The sequence below is a fragment of the Lepus europaeus genome, chromosome 3, assembly GCF_033115175.1.
Source record: "Lepus europaeus isolate LE1 chromosome 3, mLepTim1.pri, whole genome shotgun sequence".
Lineage (NCBI taxonomy): Eukaryota > Metazoa > Chordata > Mammalia > Lagomorpha > Leporidae > Lepus > Lepus europaeus.
The window spans coordinates 12,592,418-12,611,965 of NC_084829.1; the positions used below are offsets into that span (position 1 = coordinate 12,592,418).

The window sequence follows — 19,548 nt, forward strand, 5'->3', positions numbered from 1 at the left end:
TCTTAGTTCAACTTGCAGTCTCTCAAAGAAAGAATCTCTCAGGCTGGTTTACTGCTGTTTTCCTGGAAACTAACAATGAGTCTGGCATATAGTGCATGGGAAACCATCACAGACCTCTTACATAATGAAGAACAGACAGTGACTGTGGGTCTGGAAGAGACAACATCTGTGGGCCCAGCCTTGGAAGAACAGACATTTCAGGTGTTGAGCAATTACCCAGTGTACACAGGGCCAAGCCTCATGCCATTGAGTTTGGTCAAGGAAAAAGAAGATGAGCTGATGGAAATTCTGCAGCTCACTGCCACAAACTTCTCTCAGAAAAGTGTGGTAGGAAAAAGAATGACAAATGCTCTCTTGGGTGAGAATATTACTGCTCCCTGCTTTACACGGCCCTCCAGAAAAAGAACACACACCAGAAAGTTCTCTCGTAAGGGAAACCAGTTTTAATAATGAACACTCCCTGAGCTTGTGTATGTGTTACACACATTAAATCATTTCATCTTCATGGGTGCATACTTAACTGTAACACAAATTAGAGATACGAACAGAATACCCTGGAATTTCAGAGACCATGGGCTTCAGTTGATATGTTAGATGTAGTTGGGGTAAATGGGATAGGGTTTCTTTTTTTAAAAGGTTTGTGTGTGTGTGTGTGTGTGTGTTTTGAGAAACAGAGAGCAAGCTCCCATCTGCTGGTTCACTTCCCAGATGCCAACAATGGCCAGACTGAGCTGGCTGCAGAGCCAGGGACTAGGAACTCAATCCAGGTCTTCCCCATGGGTGGCAGGAACCCAATTACTTGGGCCATCACAACGGCTTCCCAGGGTTGGCGTTAGCAGGAAGCTAGAGTCTGGAGCTGAAGCCAAGAAACAAACCCATGTACTCTGATATGGAATGCGTTCATCCCAACCAATGTCTCAGTTGGTAGGCCAAACATCCACCCCAGGGATGGGCCGTTACTCCCACAACTCCTTCTATATGGAGTATGCTCAAAGAATGTTTTAAAATAATGCCTAACAGAAATGCCTCCTATGTGTCAGGTTCTAGGTATTTTCACATCTGATCTCATGTGATTCAGATTGGCATTCCTGCCCTAGAGATGGACACTTGCCCAGCTAGAATGCAGCAGGACCAGGATTCTCTAACTTTACCTATTTTACTCTGTTATCTCCTGAATGATTGGATAGCACTTTTTTGGTGCCTATTTCACAGCAGTGAGTGTTTTGAAGCTAAATACAGCAGATTTTTAAAAATTTTCCTGTACCAAAAATGTTTATGAGAGATTAAAATTCCACAAATAAGGTTCTCATGGAGAAGGAAGTCCCCACCTGCCTCTCTCCAGTGTGAGCATCAGGGAAGGACTGGGTCTTTTGTTATCTTCAGTGCACACAAAGAGAATTAAGATTTGGAAACCTGATACCTATGATAGGATGCTTTTCAATGGCTTCAGGTGACAAATTCTATAGGGCTTCAACTCTGAACAACAAATCAAACCAGAGACTCTTCCATGAATACTAACAATATTTGTTGCACAAAGATAGGTATCACATATCCTTCCACATACATATGCATAAGGAAAACATTAAGCATTAATATTTAAGCATACAGACCTTGCTGTAGTATTTGACAATGCTTTTTTTTTTATTTTTTAATTTTTTTTGGAAGTATTTGACAGTGCTTTTAACACCTAAAAGTAATGAAAGAGTCATGAAGGTCCCTTTGACAGTCTACTTCGGTACAACCCACACTCACTTCCTCCATGTGGGCTCTTACTGTTGCATTCAGTCCCAACTGTCCTAATGTGATTGGAAGCTCAGGGGTTATATAATCTGTGTAGAGTTTATTAGCCCTATGGCCTTTAACCATCATTATTTTTTTCTTTCTTCAATATGTCTTCGGATATTTTCAGGTTGCTAACTGAATTTTTTAAGGGGGGCTAGAAAAATGCAATTGACCTTATGATTAATTTGGCAGCACCCCTCAAAGAAAGTTGAAAATGAATTAGATATACACATGTGCATACACACACAAACATACACACATTGCACACAGAAAACAGAGAGCAATGTGTTTTTCTTGTGAGAAGGAATAAATAAAATATCACTATTGTATGTATTTAAATTTGTGTTGAAACAGCTACTTCAATATATACCTTCAGCACTGCGTGGTCATTTTCATGCTCTCATGGTCAGGGATTTGACAGTTATAATCAGTCGATAGTTGCTTGAGAATTGCTCACATCTTTCCCCCTTTCCCTACCTCCAGGTCAGTTATGTGGGTACTGAGATGGAGACACACTTTCTGACAATTATTTCTGCCAGTGGAAGAGATTTCCATATTACAAGCAAGATTAACTTACTGGAGTGCAGTTGGCAGGAGGCTATGATGACATTTGGGCCTTTGTTCCTTACTCATTGAACCAGCCTTTCCATAAAGTCTTCAGGGAAGGAAAGCAAGGGGAGCCCAAGGGTTTGCTCTGCTGGACACCGGCCTCTGCGGAACTGTACAGGCAACTCCTCCCCCAGTGTTGTTCTTGCCATTGTAGTTTCGAGAGCACAGGGGTGTGAGTTTTCCTGCTAACTGAAGAAGGGCCAAGGGGAAAATCCTTTGGCATGAAGTTCTTGGATAATATTTAGGAGAATCTGCCTCCAGACCCTTAAGGCAGCACAGGCTCAGGTCCTAACTGAGATGTTCACAGATTTAGTGCTCGTTCCTATCAGCTGAATATAGCATCTTAGAGGTAGGAAGCCCTCAAAACATGACTGCAGGCTCACATGGAATAGGACGAAGCCCCTCGTCCCCAGGAGGCTGCTTTATCATCAGCCCCCCTTCGCAGCCCTCTCAGCCTCCTTTGCCTGTTTGTCCAACTATTGTCAAACTTTCTCATGCAAAAGGATTGGAAATTCATGTACTCAAAAACAACTGCTGAGGGCTTTAGTGTATCCTCACCTAGGAAGATTCCAGTATGAATAACACCTTAGATAAAATGTTCACTCTACCTCTACTATTCAATGCCAGCCTTTAATGAACAAGGAAAGGAAAGATTTCTTTTGAGTAAAAGATTGGGAGTTAAAAGAATCACTTGCCAAATGTAGAGGAATTACGGAATTACTGTTATTGAAAATCACTTGTTTTTGAGGCCTACTCTTTACAAAAAAAAAAAAAGAAAGAATATTATTTTCTATATTTGTTTAGGAAGCTAATACTTTACCAGAGTTCTTCAACCTAGGTAACTCGCTAGAAAATCCAAAATATCTTTAAAAGATATTTAGAACTTCTAATGCAGTGTTTGGTCTAGCCGTTAAGTCATCAGAGTGCCTGGGTTTGCTACCTGGCTCCAGCTCCTAATTTCAGTTTCTTGCTCATGTAGCCCTAGGAGGCAGTGGTGATGGCTCAAGTGATGGAGTTCCTTCTGCACTTCTAGAAGACCTGTACTGAGTTCTAAGCTTCAACTTCAGCCTATTCCTTTGCTGTGCCAGGCACCTGCAGAATGAACCAGAAGACTGGAGGGCTCTCTGGCTCTGGCTCTCTCTCTCTCTCTCAAATAAATAATTTTTTTTAAATTAAAGTATTTTAAGAAACAAAGAAACTGCCAAGATTTCACATAGGCAGAAGGTAGAATTTCATGTAGCCCAACACAAATGCAAAACAGGGTCTTCCAGAAAGCTCTGGAATATAAGTAAACAAGTACAATTCATTGTGCAATTGCAAATAACAGGGAACTTAGCATACAGATTAAATCCAGACCCACTCCAATGACAGCCAATCCGATGGCACGAAAAAAGTAATTTATCTTTTTACAAACCATCTGACTTTCTTTCCTAGAATGTTTGGGTCTGTGCCATCCAATAAAACAATTAGTAAACTCTAAAGATAAATCAGTTTAGAAGCTAATATGTTCTGCTTGTCTCTGGGTTCCATTGTGAATATGCCTCTATTTTGAATTAACTAAATACTCCTCCCCTTTGTTTATAGAACATCCACACATACCCTTTTATCATCAAACTGAAAGCAGAAAAGTACCTACATCCCTGCTATCTCGTGGATTTTTAAGAATTCTATGTTATCTTTCATCTTTCCAGTTCCATTCTTTCATACTATAATGCCATCAATGCAGAAGATATGACTCTACTGTGGGATATTTAAAATTTGTTTTATTTCTGGATCACTCACAAAGATATGTTAACACTGTCTGAATTAACTCTCATAGAGCTGATGTTTCAATGTTACAGGCTGAGCTGTTCAGTGCCATGTCTGTGTTAGTCTGAATACATGGTCTAACCCTGTCACCTTCTCTGATTCCATTACATCTCAGACCGCTGGAACGTCAATCACAGTGTGGTTTTTTTTGTTTGTTTGTTTGTTTTTTTTTTGATAGGCAGAGTGGACAGTGAGAGAGAGACAGAGAGAAAGGTCTTCCTTTATCGTTGGTTCACCCTCCAATGGCTGCTGCGGCCGGCGCACCGCACTGATCCGATGGCAGGAGCTATGTGCTTCTCCTGGTCTCCCATGGGGTGTAGGGCCCAAGTACTTGGGCCATCCTTCACTGCATTCCCTGGCCACAGCAGAGAGCTGGCCTGGAAGAGGGGCAACCGGGACAGAATCCGGCGCCCCGACCGGGACTAGAACCCAGTGTGCCGGTGCCGCAACGCGGAGGATTAGCCTAGTGAGCCGCGGCGCCGGCTCAGATCATAGTGTTGCTCTTGAGCAGATTAAGATTATAAAACAGGGCTGAGCTAATTACATTTTGACATTCACTTTTATACATTACACTGCTTCTCTACTGTAAAAATAATTCCTGGGCCCCACGTTATGGTATAGCAGGTTAAGCTGCTGCCCGCGTCCCCAGCATCCCATATGGGTGCCGGTTGGCATCCCGGCTGCTCCACTTTGAATCCAGCTCTCTGCTAATGGCCTGGGAAAATCAGCAGAAGATGGCCCATGTGTTTGGGCTTCTGCCACCCACATGGGAGACCTGGATAAAGCTCCTGGCTTCTGGCGTTAGCCTCTTGCAGCCTTGGTCATTGTGGCCACTTGGGAATGAACCAGCAGATGGAAGACCTCTCTCTCTGTCTCTCCCTCTTTCTCTCTGTAACTTTGACTTTCAAATAAACAAATAAATCTTTTAAAAAATAAAAACAATTTCCTCACCTATATATTTCTATTTGTAATCTATAGCTATGTGCCCCCAAGAATGAAATCACTTTTTGATTTAAAGAATCCAGAGATTAGTAACATCAAGTCTCTTTTTGCAAGTGTATAATCATCCTCTTCCCAAATATGTTTCCTTAAGTTGAAGTTCTCTCCTTATTTTTCTTAAATCATGGCCCTTTCACATTATTTGTTCACTTGTTAAGGTACTTTACATTTCCTTTTCTTCCTCAACTCTACAGACTTTGAAGCCCATTCCCTAACCCCAGGAATCAACTCTATTTTCCAGATTTCTCACTTAACAACACCTTTAATAACACATTCCTTCGCACTCATCTAAACGTTTGGTGTTTGTCAGCAGCAACAGACTTGTACATTCTTTCTCTCTCCTTCTCTCTCTCTGTCTTCCTCTCTCTCCCTCACCTATGACTCATTACAATTTCAGTACAATCACAAAAGAGGGTTCAAAACCTGTCGCCCACACCTTACTGTACGTGAAAGGAACCAGAAGACAGCTTTCTGCTCTTGTAAATGTCAAGTGTTCAGCATGTCTCCATTGGGGGTTGAATAGAACTGTAACCTCAAAGAAGTTAAGTCCTTGGCTCTGAGCAGAGCTTTGTTGAGCTCAAACTGACTCTCGACCAAGGGCATGAACTTGGTGATTTCAGCTTCTGTTCTCAGGCTTAGCTCTCTGTAGCACCAGCTGTCTGATGTGTTTGCATGGGGTGGGAAAGCCCACAAGGCAACCAGGTATTTACAGGTTTTGTCTCAAGGGCAGGCAGCAGAACTGTGCATACTAGGGAGGGGTGTTCAGTGGTCTTCCCTCCAAGGCTCATCAAAAGTAGCTTTTTTTTTTTTTCTTGACAGCCTAATGTGCTGCACACCACACCTGACTAGTTGTTAATTCTGCCTGGTCCACAGAGGATGGGAGAGGGTTGTGGGAAACACACAGTAGGGCTTCTTTTGGCTGTCACTACACTCTTTGTAAACAAATCTCAAATTACCGTGCTTTCAAGTCCTTCCTGAGGTTTGGTAGGGAGGCTGTCGGACCAGAGGGAACTCAAGAACCTAACTGGAGTTATTCTTGGTGACTGGGGCTTTGGGGCTTTTGTTGTGTGCCTTCAGTCAGAGAGGAATGCATTTAGAAATATTGGTGTGATTTGGCCTGGAGATTAGACCAAGCAATCGGAGGAAGGCAGGGGAAGAAAGGCCAGGGAAAGGGAAGGGAGTGACATCACGTGTGTTCTCTGTAGTTCCTTCCAGAAAACAGCTGACAATTATAATTACCCTCCTTGTTCTGCAGCTCAGGATAAAAGTGGTGTTGCACCAAACCCTATCGGAGCAGCCTTCCTGATTAGAAAGTACTCTACACCTTGGAGAGCCGAGGAGACATGAGAATAATTTTAAATGCAAATTAAATTGAGGGGGTAGCTGAGAAGAACACAGAAATGACAGTAAAACAAAACCTTTCCATTTTCTTAAATTAGCAGCCTAATGTGTTCTAAAGAGCAGCTCCACTCGGTTCTCTTCTGAAGGGCTGCATTTCATCACAATATAAAATGGGCAAATCCGTCAGTTGCCTCCGCTCCGTGCTCTTGAATTGAGATTGAAGGGGAAATTAGAAGCTGCTCATTTGAGCTGCGGGCTCAGCAGCGTCACACGCGGATTCATGTTCTGCTCTCCAGTGTCCTGTTGAAAGGGGCCAACAAGTGCTGGTGAGTAGCTCTGAACTTCAAGACTCTTCCTTTTGTGTATCTTGGGGGCTGTGTGTCCTTTGTAGTTGGGGTGGGGGGAGTGGAGAAGATCGCCCCAAAGACCTATGCTATTCTGCATTTTTCAAAATCTGGGCAATTTCAGACAGCTTTATAAGCTGCTTCCAGTGACTGACTTGCAGAAGGAAGGAGTTATTTTCAGCCTAGATGCTGGCGACTGTTCTGTGTATTTATTATAGCAGGGGATGTTGGATGTGTGCCAGATCTAACGGCCTCCCCACATCATGCCCCTGTTCTCTGCTACCCTGAGGTCAGCGTTAGGATAAGAACCAGTGATTCGCCCCAGCAACGTCTAGACCTTCTTGGCCATCATATTAATTGTTACTTGCTATCTTATTCTGTTGTCATTGCAAATCAAATTAGCATTGGGGATTATAAAAATATAATGACGAAGCCATAAACCTGTCTTTTCATCACTAGGATAGATCCATGCATGAGATAGCGTGGGTGGGGAGTGGCCTGGCATGACAGCTACATGCAGACTGTGATGGTTTTCTGCCAAAGTTTTACACGGGAAGCTGGTAATTTTCTTCCTTCACAGGGCAGAGTAAGAAAGGCTGAGACTCGCGTCACCTTCCGTTGCTAAGGTAACGTGCTCTGGCCATTTCATCTGATAAAGAAGTCCAGTGGATGGAATGCATTATTCATCGCTGATCTAATCAAACAATCAAAATTGTTTACTTTCACCGGGAATATTTAGTGAGAGCAAAGGCACTGGCTGAAACTGCTCGCATTTTGCTGCTGATAGTCCTTGTGGGTTTTTTTTTTTTTTTTTTTTTTGCAGTAAGTATAATTTGCTGTTGGTGTACCTTTGGGTATTTTTTAAAGTGTCCTCTTGCTGGACTCGGTTTCTTGCCTTAAAATGTGTACTGTTAGAGACTGATGAGGTTAGCCTTCTGAGCTTGGTTTGAGTGACTTTGATTTGTTAATTCTTTCCAAAAAGGCAACCTGCCGAAATAGCTACTTCATGTGTGCAAATGTCAGGGAAAGGTTTGTAGGTAGGGGAAAGGGACCCCAAGGGCTGAATGGTTGGGGGAGAAATGTGTTAGCTTCCGGACAAGCAAGTGCATGATAATGTTATGGGTATCATTGAAATGCTACAGTAATTGTTACTGCTCTACAAAACAATTCTTTTTCAAAGTCGGGGACAGGCAGGCGATGGTTTTGCAGCACTTTATAAAATGTCCTGGAGAGAAACACTGAAAAGGAAGGAATTCAAAGCATTTCTACAGCAAACTCGTGTGTGTGTGTGTGTGTGTGTGTGTGTGTGTGAGAGAGAGAGAGAGAGAGAGAGTCGGTATATGTCATATGAGTGGAGGCTCCAATTCCCAGGCGATTTTCCCGGTCAGAAAGGAATATAAAAGTCCCTGGAACAATTAAAGAGCTACACTCAGAACCACTGAGGCTTAGTGGTGCTGTTTTTCAGACAGACCTTTTGAACACTGATACTGTGTGAATGTAACAGTGTATTCCCAGTTAATATACAGCAAGGAAAGACTGGTATGTTGTCTCCTTTTACTGGATCATCTCTCTTTTTCAAAGTAGAATATATTACTTTCGATGAATGTTGGCTAAATGTTGTGTTTTCTCATACAGTAGTTGGGGGAGGTAACTTTATAATTATAAATGTCAGTCAAATTGTGAGATATTATAATTGGATATTCTTATTCAAAAAATGTGAAGTCCGTATAGATGCTTGCTTTATACTTGACATTCTTAAATACTGTGGATTTTTTCCCACCTCTTTAGAGGCAGCCGAGTGACCATTTTCTCACAAAGCTGAGTTTGGAGCCCCCAGGATGGATTATCCCAAAATGGATTATTTTCTGGACGTCGAGTCTGCTCATAGACTCTTGGATGTTGAGTCAGCTCAAAGATTCTTCTACAGTCAAGGAGCTCAAGGTAAAAAAAAAATAATAACAGTAATAAAAACATGGAAATTCCTTTCTTCTACATGTTTTATATTAATAGTACGGTGTAGGCTGTAGCAGCTTAAGCTCTGCTCAAAAGATCAACAATTGCTGGATCTAAATTAAAAGTCACTACCAAACTGTTGCTGGAATGGAGGTGGGCATGTAATAGAATAAATCAATCCTCACTTCTTAGTTGTAGCAAACAAACAAACCAAACCATGCACCCACCTTTTGTTACCAATGCCGCTCAGGAAGCTTCATGAGAAAGCAATCCCCTTCCTGTATCGGAAAAGAATCAGGGACCCCCCTCCCCCTCGCCGGTCCTGGAACGTGTCAAGGTCGTAGCAGCTGCACCTGGGGTCTAAGACACCTTGACCTGGCTGATTAGAACCCAGCTGGGTTAGGATCCCAGAGATAAGGTTGAGCTTCTATAGCTGCTTTGTCTATTTGGGATAACTTCACTAACAGCCTTGGAGAATAAACATTCGGGGAGCAAAAAGGGACAAACTCGGTGGGAAGTGTGGCCAACATGTACGGTTCTACTAGATATTTCCAGTGAATCAATTTGGTTTCAGTTTTCTTCTGATCAGAGGTGCATTTAGAATGTTACTATTTTAATCACATTAAAGAAAGAAGCTGTAGGGTTTTGTGGGATCCCCTGATAAACGGGAGATTTTTTTGTTTGTTTGTTTTTACAAATGTGCTATTTTTCATGGACTATTGAAGGAATTCAGTCAAAGCAGGCTCATGACGAGCATGTCCCAGTTGGTGATGTGCTGAGGAGGAGGACAGTGTTCCTGTCTTTAAATAGAAAAGTAGTTGAATTCTTGGGAGTTGCACAGCTGAGAAGCAAATGCAGTTTTTATAATCCTGGCCTCTTTCACATTTAGGGTGTGATGGGGTCTTCCATGGGGCACTGATAATAGGCTGCCTTGGCTTCCCCAAGGGATCCTCTGAACTCGCTTTACTTTGCTCTAAAGCCAGTTTCTCCTGGCAACCCTGAGGGCTTGCAAGTGTCCTCCTTCCCCGCTTCTGTTTTGTAGCTCACAACCCACCTAGTCTTCTTAAAGTCGGAGGGCTGGAAATTGTCCAGTTAATTTTCTTGGGGCAGCTTATTTACCAGCAGAGCTGAAATTAGCAAAAGCGATCAAGTAGCCGATTACTCAACCTTGCTGCTTGTAGCCCCGCAAAGAGACACGAACATGTTCCTGAAGCAGGAGAAGGGGGAGATCTGGCCAGCACCTTCAGCCTCTTCTGGGTCTGCAAGTGATAAGGTGCCAGAAACAGATGCAAGAGGGAGGCCAGACTCCCTCCCAGCACCAGCCCTGGGTGCACACATTCCTAACATCTGGTCTGTTCCACTGGGAGGGAAGAATCACGTTCTGGGGTGGGGTGAGCCACCTGAGTGGTACAGCTGACGTCAGAGCAGAGGGCAGCAGGAGTTAATGATAGACAACGGAGTGGGCCACTTTGCCTTGCGGAAGGGACCATGCAAGCCTTGAAGAAGGCTGTGGGCTCTGGGCTCTTGGAGAAGGGAGGCAGGCAGGGTGTGGGAGGCTCCGAGGATCCAAGGCAGCCTGCTGGTTGTCAACAGATGGAGCTGGGGGCGGAGTGGTCAGAATTGTCGCCTTTAGTGACTGTGGTTTAGACGCTGGAGCTGGAACGACTAGAAAATGCAGGGGAGGTGGTAGCACAAGCTACTGCTGCTCCTCAGTGTCACGTTCCCTTTAAGGGAATCGGAATGATGTTCCAATCAAGGAATTCTGGGTTTGCTGGAGGGGTGGAAGTGCTCAAAAGATCATGCTGATCAGTGTTTCAAAACCACTGGGTTCCCTGAATCGGAAAGCCAGGACTCAGAGTCTACATTGTATGCAGTGGCTCTTCAGCTCGCTCAGCCATCTAGGGACCACCTTCAAGACCACTCCTTCCACCCTGGAGCCCGCACGCTCACTGCCCTTGGCATTAGGGATTCCTCTGCAAATTGGAGACAGTAATAGTGCCTAATTCATAAGTTAAGAGATCAATGAGGTAAGTGTCTTCGGTCTGCCACATAAGACACATTAGATGTCAGCAAATCGATAAAATAAACATCCCTCACAAAAGGCCACCCCTCCACTGTTTGAGATCTCCTAGGGAAGCCGCAGACTTGCAAATAAGAAACATGACCCAATCGGAATTTAGCTTCCTACTTCTAGCCAAATGTGTGTGTGTGTGTGTGTATAAATGCATGCATATGTACACATAGACATTTTCAATGGACAAAAAGCAGACTGATTTGTTTCTTGTCCCATCAAAACCCAACTCAGGGGAAAACTAAAAATACCCCAAGTTTGCCTTGGTGCTGTCCACATCCATCTCGTCCTTTGTCTCACATTACAGGTGAGAGGACCTCAGCTTCCAATACCTTCCCGAGTCCCACCACTTCAGACCCATCACCCAGAGCCTCGTCTTCCACGACCACTGTAGCTTGTCACAGCATTGCACAGGCTCCTCAGCCTCTCCTGGACACCAAGACCCTAGAGGGAATGAGTGACGGCCTGAGTGCCACAGTCTATAGCCTTCCCTTTTCAAACCAAATGCTCATGTTCTACAGAGCGTGAGTGAAGTCCACATCTAAGCAGTGACAAGACTCTGAGGACCAGGGAGCAGAGGGCAGCCTGGTGACCAGCTGTTGAGAGAGGCATTGAGGGAAATGAAGGTCTTGTGCCGGGCTGGATCTCATCACACAGGACCTCTCTTCCCAACTGGGAAACCCCAGATGCACAGGGATATTAGGACGGTCAAATAGCCCCTAGTTTGATAACCTCTTCTACAAAGAAACTAACTGGAAGTGTAATAGGGAGTTGAGCACCTGGGACTAAGATTTGGTTGGTTAAACTGTCGTGTGTTTATTGCATTTTTGAATTGTCTATTCTCACTATCATGCAGATATTCCTACTTATAGATGTGAATTCTTTCAAAGGGAAAAGCAAGATAATCTGAATTTGTCTCTCTCATTTCCCACAACTGTTGTTGCACCAAGTTTTATAAGGGGGTCATCAACAAGTTCATGGAAAATTCATATTATGAAATAACTGTGCATGGATTTCAAAATTATTGGCACCAAAATTAACTTATCTTTTAGTCCCATTTTTTTCATGAGGTTTATAAATTACCCTCATATTCAGAAACTCATAAAGTTCTAGGGAAACAGCACATTCTAGATAATGCACAAACTTTTAGTCCAAAGCAACAAGTTTAAAATAATGTTTGTGACCACTTCACAGTTGGTGCTTATTCTTGAAAAATAGCAAACACCTGCCTCTAAGTAGGGCTGCATTAGCTGATTAACAAAGGATAAGAAGGACAGGTTCTTTTTGGAAGGCCTGGGGTTTTCGAAGGTCAGTGATCTATTCTGCTGAGTAAAGTAGATTGTTCTTTTCACCCATCTCTATTTCCCTTGGTTAAACCCCAAGGTGAGGAAGACCAGCTCCCTCCTGGGAATGCTGTTCTAGGGGCGTTGATGCATTGCAGAGAGCAGGAAAAAGTTCAGGGTCACCCAGTTTGCCTCCTGCTAGTGAGGTACGCTTTCCTGGTTGGTATGAGAGTGGTTTGCCAACAGTAAATCCTGCTAACACAGAGGGAGTTCTGTGAAGGTCCCCTCTAACTCAAAAGTATTCTGAAGGTTGGAGATATATATATATATATTACATATATATATATATGCATCTATATATACAACTTCAGGGATCAACCATGTTCTGGCATTGTATAATTTGAGTTCATCCATCTTTGAGGTTTCTGACAGTAACATGCCACATATTCAACTTCAAAATCTTTTTTTTTTAAAGATTATTTGAAAGAGAGAGAGAGACCTTCCAGCTTCTGGTTTATACCCCAAATGGCCACAATGGCTAAGGTGGGGCCAGGCAGAAGCCAGGAAGTTCATCTAGGTCTCCCTCCTGGGTGACAGGGGCCCAAGCATTTGGACCATCCTCTGCTGCTTTCCCAGACCATTAGCAGGGAGCTGGATCAAAAATGGAGAAGATAGGACGCAAACCTGCACCCATAAGAGGTGCCAGCGTGGCAGACGGTAGCTTTACCCGCTGTGACACAATGTCGGCCCCTCAACTTCAAATTCTGTAAGTTTGTAGGGAACAACTGAAATGAGAGGCAAGTCCTGTTTTAAACTCACAAAATTAGCATCAGAGCATTCTCAGGTTGAAATGGCCGTTATAGCTCAGTGATTCTCTTGAGTTCCTTAAAGCAAGTGAAACAACCTGTGTGGCTCAGACACTGGCCCTCGTGCTAGGTTGTCTACACTGAAGGCTGAGAACCACTGCTGGGGATCATCAGCCACCTGCTCCTCAGAACGTGGTTCGAGCCTAGCAGCACCAGGTTCATCTGGGACCTTGTTAGAAATGAGGGATCCCAGGTCTCCACCTATGAGCATCAGAACCTGCCTGTTAACAGGATCTCCCGGTAATAGATGGGGAAGCTTGAGAAGCAGTGAGTGAACAGTGCACACTGCAGACCAACTAAATGAAAATCTCTGAAGGTGAGTCCCGTCGGGGGGCATCTTTCGTCCCAGGTGATTGAAACAGGCAACCGTGGTTGAGAACTGGCCCTGCGTGGGATTTCAAAGGAGGTTTTAGCGCATCCTGCAGCTATCCTTGTCTGAATATCTTCTGTAGCTAGGTTTTCTCTTTTCAATGAATCCAAACCATTGGAAAGTTGCAATGTTAAATGAAAATAGATCTAAGTAAAAAACAAGACTGGGAACAGGAGAGGGAAGAAGAGGGGTAGGAGTGTGGGTGGCAGGGCAGGTATGGTGGGAAGATTTGTTCCTAAAGGTGTGTTTATGAAATGCATGCAAATAAATTTAAAAAAAAAAAAGACATAAAAAAGGGGAAGCCTGTATCAGGAGCTTCCCTTTGCGTCTGTTAGTCCTGGAGAGACACTTTGAGAAGCAGGAATCATTATGTGTGTGTCGCAGTCTAGAAAACTGAAGATTGACAGGGTAAAGGAACATGAAAAGAGCTACACCTTCAGACAGGGGCAGATACAGGATTGGAATTCATGTCAGACCCCAAGGCCATGTGATTTTGTTTCAGACCCTCATGCGGCTTGAGGGGCAGAGCTAGTCTCTCCTAGTCGGGTCGATGGAATCAATCCTGCAGGTCAGTGAAGGTTACATTTCTGTCTGATGGCGAAGCTGGGGCCGAGAGTGGTTCTGCCTTATGCCCAAACCACACAGCCTGCGACAAGGACAGGATCTGAGCTTACCCCACACATGGCCTTTCCAAGCACTGGGTTTCTTTGCTCAAAGACCATCAATATCCCAGGACATTTAAATTACCTTCTAAAGGGAAAATACATTAAAAGACAATTGTCTAAAGTCACCAGGCAATCAAATTTATGACTCCTGCTAACCATTTCCCCTCTTTTGTCATTTTAAATAACTCTTGGCATTAGAAACAGGCACTGTAGTCCTTGTCATAACGCAGCCTTGCTGTCATTTGCATTGTCTTTCTCAACAAAGGAAATGCCAGTTTTGACATCTGATGAATGTCACAGTGAGCAGCCAAGAGTCTCTGCAAGTTGTTTTAGGAAACAGAGAGGGATTCATTGAAACCCCCTCTCTCAAACATTCTCCCAGTTCCCCTCCCACCTCCACCCTTTGCCCACCTTGTGAAATCCGGCTGAACAGCTGGCTTTTGAACCTTCAGCATTGAGCTAAAAGTACTCTAAACCTAATTTTGCAGCAGAATGAAATTATCTTTTAATTCAACTTGCCATGAACTTCTTGAAGTCTGCTGAGTTTCAATATTGTATCTCCACGGCTTACTAAACACATGAGCTCATGTTATTTGTTGTTAGTATCTATTATTATTGATGCTGTTTTATTATTATTTTTAAAAGATTTGTTTATTATTTATCTGAAAGTCAGAGCTACAGAGAGAGAAGGAGAGATATTCCATCTGTTGGTTCACTCCCCAGATGGCCGCAATGGCAAGAGCTGAGCCAGGCTGAAACCAGGAGCCAGGAGCTTCATCCAGGTCTCCCACATGGGTAACAGGGCTATCTTCTGCTGCTTTTCCCAGGCCATTAGTAGGGAGCTGGATCAGAAGTAGAGCAGCTGGGACACGAACCGGCGCCCATATGGGATGCCCATGTCACAGGCGGCAGCTTTACCTTCCATGTGCCACAGTGCCAACCCTGTTTTATTATTACTCAAGGGTCTACTACCTATCTCCATTATGGTGATCTCCTTAAACTTCACTTTCTTGGAGCCTGGTATCATCCTTAGTATACAATAGAAGTATTAGGACTTATTAAATATCTCCATAAAGTGGATGGAATGAAAATGTTTAAAGCTGCACTACAAAGAGAAACTTTGGATTTAGGGAAAGGACTCGAGGATTCCAGCTTTTGAAAATAGAACCTCTAAAACCTTTAAAGAATTAAAACCTTTAGTTGAGAAAGGAAACTGCTGAAGACTGACAGGAGTGACATACGTAAAAATAATATTTAAACACAGAGTTGGAAATGCTACAAAGTCCTCAACTCTTGGACATTTCCTATAACACAGAATATTTTTTTAAAAAATCAAAAGTGAATATATATATATATATATATATATATCGAAGAAATGTAACCCTTAAAAACAGATTGCCGGGACCGGCACTTTGGTGTAGTAGGCTAAGCCTCTGCCTGTAGCACCTGCATCCACAAGATTCCAGTTCGAGTCCCGGATATTCTACTTCTGATCCAGCTCCCTGGCTAATGTGCCTGGGAAAGCAGTGGAGGATGGCACAAGTGCTTGGGCCCCGTTCCCACATGGGAGATCTAGAAGAAGCTCCTGGCTTCAGATCAACCCAGCTCCAGCTGTGGCAGCCATATATGAATGGAAGACCTTTCTCTCAGTCTCTCTGTCTGTAAATCTGCCTCTCAAATAAATAAAATCTTTAAAAAAAATTTTTTTTCCAGGGATCCCTGAAAAAGGTTCCAAGAAGTATCCTTTTTGGAAGGGATTTCTAAAATATAATAGTCCACAATGACTGAGTTATGGGATAGGAGATCCCGCAGTCTTACTGTGATGAACTTAATTGAGATCAGTTGCAAGGGCGCTTGGACCATCGTCAGGAAGCCAGCTCTCAGCTGTAACTTAATTAACATTATTTTACCTTCCTTAGGCCTTTGGTGCCTAGTTCAGTCCTTATACCTTTCAGCTGATTGCTAATAGATTGTAACTTTCCCTACTCAGCCTCCAGTGTTCTCCACCTATCTCTGTCCCCTCTTAGTGATGTCCTGCAGTTCTGCTGGTTCGTTGTCTAAGTAGTTACATGAATTCACACGATTTTCCAGACCCTTGTCTCTGAGAAGTGCCTTCAATGACTTTTTTTTCAGAACAGTGCCCAGTCTTCTTGTTATACTGTTCAAGCCATCATCCTCAGCAAATACTTCTTATTTTTTTTTTTCTTTTTTGGTTTTTGGTTTTCTTCTCTGGAACTCTAGGCAGGAAGCAGCATGCTGTGCTGTATTCACGGATGACAAACCAACTACCAAACCTACCCTCTAACCTCCCACATACTCCATTTGAGACTGCTAATTGCTCACACCCAGGCTCCCCAAACCTGTGTTTAATGCAGAGAACATGATGTGTGGAAAGAACGGAGGTAGATCAGGAGGAAAAAAGACTTGCAGAGATAGGTAGCCTGCCAATTTCAAAGACATGGAGATGACCATGAAATCCAATCTTCCCCTTCTGTAGGCGCCCTCGGAGCAGGACAATTCTCTAGACACAAAGCATTCTTGGTGCCTATAGCTCACCACGCATAGCCTCCAGTGCTCTCTGCCTGTGCCCCCAGGCAGCATCTACTTTGCCATACGTTGGGATACAGAGCTCTTATGCAAGGCAGGATGAGAGAAATGGGAGGCCGAGGAGGAAAACGATATGGAAATATGATGAAATAATCCCAATTGATTAGTAACTCCTATTGTCACACAAGGCACAAGAGAATGGATTATACATGTAGCCCACCTTCACCCAGCATCAGCCATGACCAATTAAACAGTTCACAGGTGTTCAATAAGAATCCACACTAGACTTTTGCCCACACAAAGTGTTTTCTCAAGCAACTCTCAGTACTACCCTTTGTATCTGAGCTAGCAGAGACAAGGATAGAATTTCTCAGCAGTTAGACGCACCCATTTACACAAAACCACAGAATGAATACTGATGCTGAACTGACCAGAAATACTAGGAATTAACCCAGCTGCATATATCTTTTTTCAATGATAAAAGCAAAAAAGAATAGTGTTAAAGCCTCTAACAAAAGAAAAAATGAGAGTAAAGTCAACCATATACAACTAGTTAAAATTTTAAAATATTTACTTTGTGTCTCTTTCAAATCCATTTAGAATTTTACAAAGTTACAATTATGTCACAAAAAATCGAGAGTATGAATGAAATACGAAGTTTCCTGTACTAGCTGAGGAATGTCATAATTGTCTTAGGACTTGGGTTTTAGAGTTTAATAGCTCTGAAATTTCACTGCAAGACAAGTTATTTTGGTGCAAACATTTTTTTGAAATCCATGAATAGTTTTTTACAAAATGTATTTTCTATGAACTTTTCGAAGGCCTAGTGTGACTTTAGCCAAATTAGTTAATCTCTCTTTACTATCCCCATTTGAAGGCAAAGGTAGTAACAGGAGTTCTTAATCCAAGGAGTAATTTTAAGGATTAAACGAAAATAATGTTTATAAGCTATGGTAAAATATATGATTTTCAGATAATGAATGAACTCTTTTTATAATAGGAATGTGTTTGCATTTCAGAAAAGTCTAAATAGAGAAAAAATTTAATATAAAAATACTTAGCTAGCACTGCACAGTTTAGGATACCATTTAGAGCAAACAGTACAGAAAAAGTAGACTGTTAAAGTCCATTTAAGGAAAAGCATTAAATAATAGCATAGATGGCACTTTAGCTCCACAAAATGCATAAAAATGATTCAGGAGTAACTAAAATTTGGAAACACTAAAATAGATAAAGACTTAAGCCATATATCAAGTGCCTAAAACATGTTTCCCCCTCCCCCAAAAGATTTTATTTAAGGTATACAAACTTCAAGCATTTCAAAAACACGAATTTAGGAACACAGTGATTCTTCTCACCCTACCCTCCTTCCTAGCCACATTCCCTCCCTTCTTCCTCCTCCTTCTCCCATTCCCATTCTTATGTTTTATTACGATCTATTTTCCATTAACTTTAGATACATGAGATTAACTCTACATGAAGTACAGATGCATTAACTTTAGATACATGAGATTAACTCTACATGAAGTACAGATGCTTGCTCTTCTGTTCTTTTTTTTTTTAAATAAATGGTTCTTTCTCTTTATTTAACCTATTTGAAAGGCAGAGTTATAGAGGGAAGGGGGAGAGGGAGGGAGAGAGAGAGAGAGAAATCTTCCGTCCTCTGGTTCACTCCCCAAATGACCTCAAGGGCAAGGCTGGGCCAGGCTGAAGCCAGAACAAGGAACTCCATCCAGGTCTCCCACATGGGTGACAGCAGTTCAAATACTTGGGCCAGCCTCCACTGCTTTCCCGGGCACATTAACAGGGAGCTGGATCAGAAATAGAGCAGCTGGGATTCCAACTGGCACTGACGTGGGATGCCAGCATCACAGGCATAGCTTAACCTGCTGCTTTACAATGCTGGCCCCTCTTCTGTTAATTAAGCTTTAATTTTGTCAAAGCCAAGAAGGATGTGATAGAGCTTCAAATTCCCCAACAGAGACCCCCTTCTGCCCACCTCTTCTTTTCTCTGATCTCATTGACTCCTAAATCAACTTTCTAAGCCCTTTGGAGATGTGAAAGCGTCTTAAAACACAAGAACAAGAAAAAGCAACAGAATTTTGATTTTAAAGTAAAATTACTAACAAATTCCAAAAGAATCCTCTCTGCAGTTCTACTACTGGTAATGCTGGCCCTACTCTGCTGATTTCCCATGAATTTATAATCAACTCTAGTTTATCAGAGACGTGGGAGTTTTTCCAAGTTGGCATCCAAGATGAAATGACAACTCACTTGCATTTGAGTTTGATTTCACGAAGAGAAAATGGAATATTCTGGGCAATGTGAAAAGGCACGTGATGAAGCATGAGTGTATGTAGAGTTTGATGAATTAGGGAGACTGCCGTGTTCTGTAAGATTGAGAGACTAATTCAGATATGGAGAATGGGAATAGAGGAGAGCAGGAAAAGAGGCAGGAGTCAAGGCATGCAAAGCTCTGGGTGTTTAACAAATTCCAAAGCTGGTATTTATTTAATCCACTAAAGAATCTAACTCAGAGGAGATTTGTTTCCATTAGGATCACAAATGTGGGGGAGGGGGCAGACTGGGGAGGAGCTACAGAAGGAAGGAGGATGGAAAGGAGGCTACTGCAGTGACCCAGGCAAGAGGGGAACACAGCCTGCAAAGAGAACTGACAGAGTGAGTTCAGAAGGGAGAGACGCGGTGGGTGTTGTGATGCAGTGGGTTAAGTCACCACTTGCCACACCAGCATCTCATCCTGGAATGCTGGTTCAAGTCCCAGCTGCTCCACTTCCAATCCAGACCCCTGCTAATGCAACTGGGAAAGCAGCAGAAGATGGCCCAACTGCTTGGGCCCTTGACACCCACATGGGAGACCCAGGTGGAGTTCCAGGCTCCTGCCTTGGTCC

At 43.0% G+C, this 19,548-nt stretch overlaps 1 protein-coding gene across 1 annotated transcript in view; it reads left to right on the forward strand.

Moving 5' to 3' along the window:
- Positions 1 to 6,842: 6,842 nt before the first annotated feature.
- PHACTR1 (phosphatase and actin regulator 1) overlaps positions 6,843 to 19,548 on the forward strand; it is a 586,996-nt gene continuing 574,290 nt past the window's right edge. Inside the window, exons 1-2 of the mRNA XM_062184620.1 lie at positions 6,843 to 6,866; positions 8,673 to 8,825. Coding sequence (XP_062040604.1) covers positions 8,723 to 8,825 — 103 coding nt within the window. The 5' untranslated portion in view covers positions 6,843 to 6,866; positions 8,673 to 8,722. The remainder of the gene's footprint in view (positions 6,867 to 8,672; positions 8,826 to 19,548) is intronic.